The sequence below is a fragment of the Scylla paramamosain genome, chromosome 5 (genome assembly GCF_035594125.1).
Source record: "Scylla paramamosain isolate STU-SP2022 chromosome 5, ASM3559412v1, whole genome shotgun sequence".
NCBI classification, from domain to species: Eukaryota; Metazoa; Arthropoda; class Malacostraca; order Decapoda; family Portunidae; genus Scylla; species Scylla paramamosain.
Window position 1 is genome coordinate 24,849,762 of NC_087155.1, and position 10,294 is coordinate 24,860,055.

Below are 10,294 nucleotides of genomic sequence, written 5' to 3' on the forward strand. Positions count from 1 at the left end.
AGATTTCGTCCATTTTCATTTCTGGGCACAAGTTAAAAAAAGAATGTAACCTATACCCTCGAGGCTTTGGCTGGCTCATAGAAAACGTACATGTGTGCTTTGCAGATATCGTATTGAATAAACACCAGCTAAGGTCACAGTTATTAAGTCATCAGTTATGTTTATATTGATCTGTTGTTGTCTATAGAAAATTTAAGGTGTATTGGCAAAAAAATAAGTAAATTTCTCTGACAAGTCTTTCCTCTCCTATTAATACAATGGTGCCACATGTACCTAAATACCAGTCGACTAGAGGCCACAAATAATTAAGAACAGGAAAAAAAGATGAATGAACGTATATAACTGAACAAAATATAAATCTCCCGAATTTATTATCCGTTTCTAGAAATTTAAGCCACCGCCGTCTGTGATCCCAGCGGACCATGTGGCACCACCGCTGCTCCTGCAGAATGTAAACACTTGCTCCTGACACTTGACAGTTTTCAAATTGAAATGGAAAATGTATTACGAATTATGGAACGATGATGTGCTGGTCTGAGAGTGACACTCACTATTAGAAATGCTGCAAATAGTGAGATCAAGAACGTGAGGGTGGTCATAACTACCTAGTGTGTATAGTCATAAACTATAACAACATCTAAACACCTTGTCATTTACTAGTCTCAGCAAAACCTGTGAACCAGCAGACTAATAACAATGGTTCCAACAAGCCCAGAAAAGAAACAGCTTCTCTCTAGGGTGAGTATTTACTTTCTGCCAAGGCAATTCGTGTTCCTTGTTGTAATGAGTTTAGGTGTGCATTCAACAGGCAGTCAGGTGCCCTCCTTTGTTTGGCTTGTGGTAAAGAGGTCCAGTTTACATGTAGGCTTAATCTCCACGGGCTAACAAGAATCAGGATTTTTTTTTAAACAATCCTAGGCTACTGATTTTTAGACAGTGACTATTTATTTATGTAAATTTATTTCTGGGCAGAAATATGACTTTTTAAATCATCTGTACATTGAAGGAATTAGTAATCAAAGCCCAAGTAGATACTCCGTGCCTCAACTGTCCTGCCACTATGCAATATTTCCTAGTACTTAGTTTTTTTTGGGGGGGGGCCTTTCCATTTCCACAGCAAACTTTGGTAGCTGGTAGGAAAATTAGGCTTAAAGATGGGAAACTGCAAACATTGGGAAATGATGAATTGAAATACTATGAAGTTTGGGTTGAATTAGTCTGCAAAGATGTAAGCAAGCTCCTGAATACTTCCACTGCAGATGATAAGTGGTGCTGACCTGCCTACCAGTGATGTGGTGGAGCTGCTGGCATCCCATGACACTCTCTGCAAAAAGCTGACTTGTTGCCACATTGCTGACAAGTAAGTATGATTCTGATTCTGAGTTTTCAGTATCAAAAGGAAAAGGTTTTCTTGAGAAATGTATTTCTTCGAGTATACATAGGTTGAGATGTGCAGGCCAAATATTTAGGCAAAAGATTGAGGGTCACCCTAAACACAAGGACCAGATTTCTTTGTTAAAAAAAATTTAGGAATCCAAACATGATAGGAAGGGCCACTAGCAACTCTTGGCTCTAGAAATTAAATATTTACTTACTATGATCAGTAAACCAGATAAATCATTACCATTGACTTAGTAATGAAGAAATATATTGTGCCTGTACTACCTTGGAGCAGGTGAAAGCTCGCAAATATATAATAAACTACTTAACTTAACTTTATAGTGTGGTTTCAGTGGTCTTTGTTGAAATTCTGAACACGGGCTTGGTCACCATAGTACATAATCAAAACGCCCATAGAAATAGGTACACAATAAAAACCCATTAGAGATTTTTGTATTTAGCATGTACTGTAACAGCACCACGTCACATGTCCATATTTACATCTGTGGTGTTGCCAGAGAGAGAGAGAGAGAGAGAGAGAGAGAGAGAGAGGATGGTCACTGGTACCCATAAATTAACAAGATTACTATTACTGCTGGTTCATTAAGGATGAATCACAGTATCACCTTTGTTCTTGTTTATGTGCAGTGTGTAGCACTCAGAACACCTTTTTATTTATTTTATACTTTTCTTTATATAAATGTGGTACATAAAAAGGTCAGTTGTTTTCTAACTTTATGAATGGAAATAAAGGAAAAAATATCACTTATTTTTTTTATTGCAGATGCCACAGTAATAATGATTTGGCTCTCTTGACTGCCAATCTGCTCTTAAGAGATGCCAGCGATGCTAACCCAACCATTCGCAGTGCCAGCATTTCAGCCTTAGCAGCTCTCCCTGGGATAGAGGAAAGTGCTGTGCGGGTTTTGACATCTGCACTCAGTGATCAAGCAGCAATGGTATATCCTTATTGTATGATACCCAGCTAACCACCATTTATCGTTTTTCTATCACAGCACAAGCCAGTACTCTTGTTTGCCTAATACTTTTCAAGTAATGCAGCATCATACATTTACAAATCCATATTGAAAGTCATGATATTTTGTTACAATAACTATTCAGTCATAGCCATATGATTGAAAAGGTTAATGATATAGGGGGAGTAATGGAGTTGCTTATCATGAAGATTTATTTTCTGGAATATCCTAACCTATTGCATTCATGAGAATTAGAGCTGTGCAGACAGTGGGTTGATTTTCACATGACACTAACAGTTATAGATAAGAAGAGATAGCTAGAAGCATTGTATGAAGTGAATATATAAGCAGTAAAATTCAGTTTATCGGTGCACATTTTTTGGTACATTCACTTAAGTGTGTGAATGTTTGGCTTTCTGCAGGTGCGACGGTGTGGGGCGCTGGGGTGTGTGAAGCTCTTTGACCATGCCCCAGAGGCCATTCTAGAATGTGGGCTGACTGATGCCCTCTATGATGGACTGCGTGACTCTGACCCCATTGTCATCACCAATTGCATCCTTGCCCTGGACCACATATTGCAGGCAGAAGGTGGCATTGTGGTCAATAAGAACATAGCCCACTATCTACTGAGCAGGATTATGCAGTTCTCTGAGTGCAATGCTGTCTATGTTCTCACCATCTTGCTCAGGTTGGTTTATGTAAATTATGCTAATTTAAGTTCAAGGTAGCAGACAAGGATTTAAGATGTGTTTGTGGTCTGAGCAAGTGGCTTTTGTGACAGGCGTTGGGGGCACAATACCACATCAGGGAACAGCCATTTGCTGTATTATTTCAAACACATTGGCATCTAATTCAAGGAGTTAGATCTCTTAATTCATTTATCTTCATGGAAATAGTTTTGTGATATGATGAAACATTATTTTCTGGTCACTGTTGCTGGTATTGGTGCCAAAAACATGCTTTAGTGTGTAGACAGCATCTATGGAAAAATGTTTGGTTTCTGGAGGTTTTTAGTCTTTCACACAATCCTGAATGATACAGCCAGAAGTCAGGTCCAGATATTTCTGGTTTTTATAACTTCAGTAAGGACTTTTAATGTACAATAATTAAAAAAACATGCAGTAATGAGGGAAAAATAAACAATTTGTATGCCTAATCAGTTACATATTTTCACTATTAATTGCAATTTATTATTTCCTGTCTCCTTAAGATATTCCCCAAAGTCAGAGGAGGAGCTGATTCTCCTGCTGAATGCACTGGATGAGCTACTGCTGTCGAGGGCTCCTGCAGTGCTAGTGGCTGTGGTGAAACTCTTCCTCCACTGGACCCAGGATCACCCACACCTCAAGAAGGACATGTTGGAGATGATACAGCCTTCAGTGTGTAAGATTCTCAGCCGAAATGTGTCTGAAACATCTTACTTATTGCTGGACTTCCTTAGTACTCTGGGGGACATATGCAAGGTGTTTGGTCCCCATTATAAGTACTTCCTTGTGCGGGCAAAGGATCCTGGCTATCTTAAAACACAGAAGCTCAAAGTTCTTCCACTCATCAGTACTGAGGACAATGTGTGCTGTCTCATGGAGGAAGTGAAGCCTTTCTGCAGTGACTATCAAAGTTTTCGAGGTGCTGTGAGCTGCATGGGACTACTGGCCAAGGTCAGCCATGCAGCCCACAACATGTGTCTGTCCATGCTAGTAACACTTCTTGATGCGCCTGCTGAGAGGGTGGTGATTGCTGCCCTGGAGTGTCTTATGAATGTTGTCCTGTCACCACCATCAGTTGAGAAAAATATAAGTGAAAGTCCTCCAGATCCTGTTTTATCTCAGTCTTCCTCTCTAGGAAATGTGGAAGTGCAGAATCAAACAACTTTGGAAGAGTCACTTTCACAATTATCACTTCACACTGAAGAACCTAAACCTGAGTTAAAAGCACTACCTATGCCACAGAATGAACTTGAGCTACCACAAAACTTGACAGATGCCATTATAAGAGCTCTGTCACATGAACATGTCCAAGAAGCAGCTCCTTCTCTTGTTCTCTATGTTTTGGGCACACTGGCTCCCTACCTGGACTCTGCCCCAGACATTCTCCAGCACATATCATCCCTGGCCTTCTCTCCATCTGTTCATGCAGATTTGGTGACGGCTGCTGCACAGATCTTCATTTCTCGACCAGCCCAGACACAGCTCCTACTGGCAGCTATTCTTGCTCGTGCCTTTAAGTGTGTAGGTGAGCCAGCCTCCCGTGCTGCACTGATCTATGCAACACTTCAGGAACACCCTAGCGATGCAGCCTTTCTTCTGGGTGCCACTGTAAAGCAGTCGCTTCGTAGTAATAATGAAGAGTGTCAAGAGCAACAGTTAGGAGGAAGTGATTAATGTTCATGTGTTGTGTTCAGACCAACAGAAGTTAAAAAAATGTCTTAAAATTCACCATAGAGAGGTTTTAACTGGAAAGTCACCTGCCTTTCCAAATGCCAAGCTAATGGGCTGAAAATTTCCCTTGTCCCTGCCAAGGATCCAAGAACAGTAGTAAGGCATGTTTGGTAGAAAGGAGTGTGAATTTGTATGCTGTGTAGGTGAATGTAAGCATCATCTGGTTTGAGTAGATGGCTTATCTACTTCTGAATGAAGCAGTCTTCTTCTCTCATCTCTGGGGTTTCCATTTTGTCTATGAGTATGGAGAGACATTCATTGGATTCATGAAAAGGAAGATTTGTACTTCTCATCTTGTTTCTAGTCCTTTGCCATGCAGTCATATTTGTTGAATTTGTGTCAAACAATTATTGGATTGTTATGAAACTGACATAGTAAAACCTAGTAATATATTACATACCTAGTTTTCATGTCATCAGTGAAGTCCCAGTATCTGCTTGAATTCAAGTGGGTAGTGTTGCCGGAAGGTGACTCCCTCCAGACTGTCTCCTTCGTTGAGCAGGAAGGCCATGCCAGCTGGTGTTGCCTGCACAATCTGGCCCTTGCGCTTCACACGATTGCTGTGGGGTAGATGGATACTAAGTATTCACCTGCTCTATTTATATTTCCTGCCTCAAGATGCTGTGTGGGGCGTATAGTACAGTGGTCCATGAGAATATACCTTTCCACTTGGGGCTGATAAGGCTAAGAGTAAGAATGATGTGTTTGTGAGTGTGGTGCTTTGTTTGAGCCACCCTATGTGGGATTGCCAGCCTGGTATACAGGTAGATAAATGCTGTGCCATCTGTTACCTGCAGCCTGGGGACAGTACTCACCTGTACCTGGAGAAGGGCACACCCACCACCAGCACCATAACGTTGTGGTAGGGGATCCTCCACAGGCCAAAGTGGTGGTTACGAGCATCACCATGCCATACATCAAGGGCCTGCAGAAATGTTGCAACAGAAAGGCTGAGCCCCTATATGGATTTTACTAATTAATGCATATATACAGATGTTATTTATAAAATAGAGTAAAAAAATCAAAGTGAAAGTAAAGTTCCCACTGCTGCAAATACCCAAAGGTCTTTATATATGTATATACTATATCTCTTGCTCTTTCCTGCTTATGTATATGAGGTCATAGAGCAATGCAACTCTTATATTCTATGAGAAAGAGAGACATCTTTTCTGATTTATATGTACTTATATTTTATGAAAATCATTCCCACAGATGTGCATGCTGGTTACAAAAATCATGACCAATCTTAAAGTTATAGCCATTTGATTATTTTATTGTATATTCAGCAAAAGATCATCATAAATCAATATTTCTGATTGAATATTGCAGTACATTGAAACTTAAGAACTTGAACAAACTTAAAATACAGTACTTTAAGGTTGTACTTCTCTTAATAATTAACCTTAAAGACACTTCTCTGATCTTTGTAATGGACATGCAAACCTATATCTGTGTAATTTTTTGTTAGATAGAGCCTACCCACATGTGCCAAACAGAAAATACTTTAAGAGAAAATATGACATATAAATGAACACATAGCAGGTAATGTATGTAGAGTACGTCAAACCTTTGCCACGATCCTGAAGGCAGGACTGTCCTCGGCATGCTGCATCCTCACCCGCACCAGCCACACCGACCCATCCTGCACACCAAGGTCATCAGAGAGAAGCACTGGCTTACACAACTGGTGCATTGCATTTAATCCTTACATCATGTAAAACAAAACTACTACAATAAGTACTGGATATACTACTATTGATACTACTGTAATGCCTCGAGTGTTGTTGCTACCTCACTACTACTACCGATGAGATACTTGCCTGGTGGAGGGGAACATGGAGGAGGCCATGAGTAGAAGAGTCTGGGTCTTTGGTGTGAATGCTGATGAGAGGTTGTGCCACGGACAAATCCTGCAGCACCTGAGCCTCAAACACCTTGCGGCTAACACTATGAGGGAGTGATAGACAGGGATGAACAACGAACACATTATGAATATTAGTCCCCTTAGAGTTACTATTATGTAACAGGGGGAGAGTATTTGTGTAGGAATAACCATCATCACCACAAACAAGTACACACAAGAGCATATTCTGAAACACTCCTGCGCCGCACCTCAACTACTTTCAAAAGGCTCTAGTTGAAGTGACGGGTTTTCACGGGGGTTTTCATACAATTCTAGTGACAGATCAACAACATTTCTGTATATTATTAAATAGCGAAGCACTTGAAAACCAGGCTAATCATCTCTGTGTCCTTTGAAAACCGTCGTGGCGAGAGAGCAAAGCGTCTCTGAATACGGGCCACTGACTTACGCCGTCAGGTTGAGTGTGGTGTGTGGCAGGGATGTGAGAGGGCGCTCCTTGAACCAGCGTGCCATGGCGCCATCCGTGTGGGAGCCGAGGGTGCCACCGTGAGTAGTACGAGGGTACCTCCGGTAACACCAACTCCTTCCCGCCACGCACTACCTCCGTCCCCATCCAGTAATCCCAGTCTGTGCCCTGCGTGGGGACGAGGAGGACTTGAGTAGGATGTGAAGGGGGGAGGGGAGGGGCAGGATGAAAGAAGAAATGGATACAGGATACAAATGAGAAATGAATGAGTGTAGGTGAATGATGCAGAGAGAGAGAGAGAGAGAGAGAGAGAGAGAGAGAGAGAGAGAGAGAGAGAGAGAGAGAGAGAGAGAGAGAAAGGGGGCAGAATCGTAAGAACGTGAACTCTGAAGAGGAATATGATGAGCGAGAGTGGATAAATGAATGTATTGAAAGGGAAGTGGAGTAACTTAGGGAAGAAAGTGGAGGTGTAATTGCTGGAAAAGATAGATGGGTGAAGTGTGTGGGAGGAGGAAGAGGAGGAGAGGAAAGAGAAGAGAAGCCAAGATGAAATAAGGGAATAGAATAAAAGATAAAGTATAAATGGGAAATAATATGTTATCTGGAAGAGAGAGAGAGAGAGAGAGAGAGAGAGAGAGAGAGAGAGAGAGAGAGAGAGAGAGAGAGAGAGAGAGAGAGAGAGAGAGAGAGAGAGAGAGAGAGAGAGAGAGAGAGAGAGAGAGAGAGAGAGAGAGTCGTGATGAAAAAATAAAAATACCATACAAACACAAAGCCAATAAAAAAGTAGCGACAAAAAAAACAAAAAAAAAAACATGAAACCAACGGAAATGGAGGAAGACTAGAAAAAGAAAAGCTAACGAGGGCGGAGAAACGGGAGGCAGAAGAACCACAGACACCACTGTACAGGAAAGAAGAAAGGACAGGAGGTACGGGAGAAGGGAGAGGCACTGTTGTAAAGCTGGTGAATGAGCAAGGAATCAGAGACACTAGCTTCACTTCCCTTTCGAGTAATATAAATTGGACGGTCGAGATAATGTGAGCGATGGAGTAAACAAAGCCTTAGAGTCAACTGAGCTCTCTCTCTCTCTCTCTCTCTCTCTCTCTCTCTCTCTCTCTCTCTCTCTCTCAGGTTTCTGCTGTGCGTGTGCGGGTCGCGTGTTTATGAGAGTGGTGAGAGGTGCTACCTGAGTCTGAGGCCAGGTGCTGAGGGAGGTTGAGGGCTTCTGGTGAGTGGTGGGGACTAGGATAGGGGTTGGTGATGCGGGGAGAGGAAGAGCGAAGAGAGGTTATCAGCGCATGGGTGAGGATGGGAGAGGAGGCGAGGGCAGAAGACGGGGAGATGTTACGGAATGTTCAAGAGAGAGAGAGAGAGAGAGAGAGAGAGAGAGAGAGAGAGAGAGAGAGAGAGAGAGAGAGAGAGAGAGTTGGTAGTATCACAAAATTAGTCCCGCCTCGTTCTACCACACAAAACTATACATACATTTTTTTTTCTCTGGTAACACTGTACATCCTGCTGTTATCTACGTCATTAACGTCACGATCATTATTTTCTTTTTGATACAGAATGGGATAAGAGAGGTCGTGTGGCATTTGAGGTTAAGTTACGTAGAAAAAAATATAAATAAACTACCACGCTAATGACGTACGTGGGTGGGAATTAAATATATTGCCTTACACAGCAAACGACAAAAAAAAAAAAAAAAAGTCCCGTCTGCTAAATTGAGACGAGAGTGAATCTATAAATATACCATAGACTTTGAATAAAGAAAAGGAACTAAACTCGGAAAATGTATATAATTCACCGAGGAAGGGACAAGAGTACATGAATAGCAGGAAGATAAATAAGCAGTAAGAATTGTAAAGTTAGCGGATTTTTCTTTTCTCTCCATATTTTTTTTCCGAGCCTTCGCCAAGCTTCCCCACACGAGAAAAAAAAATCGTAAGTAAATAAATGGATGGTAAGAGAGAGTGACATAAATAAACCAGTATTCTCAATCATTCACCTCATTTTCTAACAAACTCTGAGGCTCCCTGCCTGTTTCTGTATTTCCTCCTTCGTATGACTTATCCTCCAACTGGATGATTCTTCTGACCTTTCTTTTGGGACTGGCGCCTCAGTGGGCTTCTCTCTCTCTCTCTAGTTCCCCTAGCCAGTGTCCCTCTTACATAAAAGAAGAAGAAGAAGAAGAAGAAGAAGAAGAAGAAGAAGAAGAAGAAGAAGAAGAAGAAGAAGAAGAAAATACCACATGTGCATCGGGCCACTTCGGCAACGTCTCCTCCAGGAAGGCGCGCGTCGTCATCCACCCGCAGGAAGGGAAGGTAGTGGCTCTCTGCAGGCGGGCGGCGTTGTGGGCGGTGTGCGAGGCAGCCAGATGGGAGAAGGCGGAAACGGCGTACACAGCCTCCTCCGGTGCCCCCAGCAGTGCCGATGTCTGCTGCATGTACCTGGAGGAGAGAGGCAGAGGGGAAGAGGGGCTGGATGTTGTTGACGGAGGGAAGATGGCTGGCGGTAGAGGAGAGACCAAGGAAGTGAGGATAAGTGGATGTCTTTTGCAATACTGAGCAGGAGTTAGATAAGCGGTGAAGAACAAAATAAGAGGAAGATAGATTAGAAGTGGAAAAGATGATGATGATGAAGCTACTAATACTACTACTACTATTACTACTACTAATAATAATGATAGTAATAATAATAATAATATCAGCAAGAAAATCACATCCCAGGAGGAGGATGAAAGGAGTACAAATGAAAGCCAAACAGCAAGATACCTTTAGGTCCTGGCAAGAAGCAAGAGGAGGAGGAGGAGGAGGAGGAGGAGGAGGAGGAGGAGGAGGAGGAGGATGAGGAAGAGGAGGGGGAGAGGGGAAGGAGGAGGAAGAGGAGGAGGAGGATGAGGAGGAGGAGGAGGAGGAGGAGAAGGAGGAGGAGGAGGAGACATAAGGAGGACAAGCCAAACAAGTTAAGCCAGCCTTGAGTGACACGTACGAGTGGAAGTCAGGAGCCAGCACAAGGTCGTCCTCGAGGATGATAAACTTGTCCTCAAGGGGGAAGGTCTCGAGGGCCTTGAACAGCGCGAACCTCAGACTCCTGCAAGGGCGAGGGGAGAAAGGGTAGGTGGGAAATTAGAGTGATGAGCTGAATAGGATCTGGTAATAAGTACCTATTCTT

At 42.5% G+C, this 10,294-nt stretch overlaps 2 protein-coding genes across 5 annotated transcripts in view; one reads left to right on the forward strand and one right to left on the reverse strand.

The window, feature by feature from the left end:
• The first annotated feature begins 395 nt into the window (after window positions 1–395).
• Window positions 396–5,190, forward strand: LOC135100707 (AP-4 complex subunit beta-1-like). Its single transcript, XM_064003885.1, has 5 exons — window positions 396–738; window positions 1,260–1,360; window positions 2,165–2,339; window positions 2,780–3,045; window positions 3,568–5,190. Exons 1-5 carry the CDS (start codon window positions 697–699, stop codon window positions 4,736–4,738), a joined length of 1,755 nt encoding a protein of 584 aa, XP_063859955.1. The 5' UTR covers window positions 396–696; the 3' UTR covers window positions 4,739–5,190.
• Window positions 4,533–10,294, reverse strand: part of LOC135100708 (protein O-linked-mannose beta-1,2-N-acetylglucosaminyltransferase 1-like) — a 25,828-nt gene continuing 20,066 nt past the window's right edge. The window contains exons 1-7 of one of the 4 annotated variants that reach the window (XM_064003888.1): window positions 9,369–9,509; window positions 7,108–7,293; window positions 6,616–6,742; window positions 6,363–6,437; window positions 5,611–5,720; window positions 5,196–5,355; window positions 4,533–4,670 (exon numbers count right to left, since the gene is read on the reverse strand). In XM_064003888.1, the coding sequence (XP_063859958.1) occupies window positions 5,211–5,355; window positions 5,611–5,720; window positions 6,363–6,437; window positions 6,616–6,742; window positions 7,108–7,172 (522 nt within the window). In that variant the 5' untranslated portion in view covers window positions 7,173–7,293; window positions 9,369–9,509 and the 3' untranslated portion in view covers window positions 4,533–4,670; window positions 5,196–5,210. Of the gene's footprint in view, window positions 4,671–4,895; window positions 5,031–5,194; window positions 5,356–5,610; window positions 5,721–6,362; window positions 6,438–6,615; window positions 6,743–7,107; window positions 7,294–9,368; window positions 9,571–10,111; window positions 10,214–10,294 lie in introns of those variants that run through there. The other 3 variants (XM_064003889.1, XM_064003890.1, XM_064003887.1) reach the window with 3 other exon arrangements.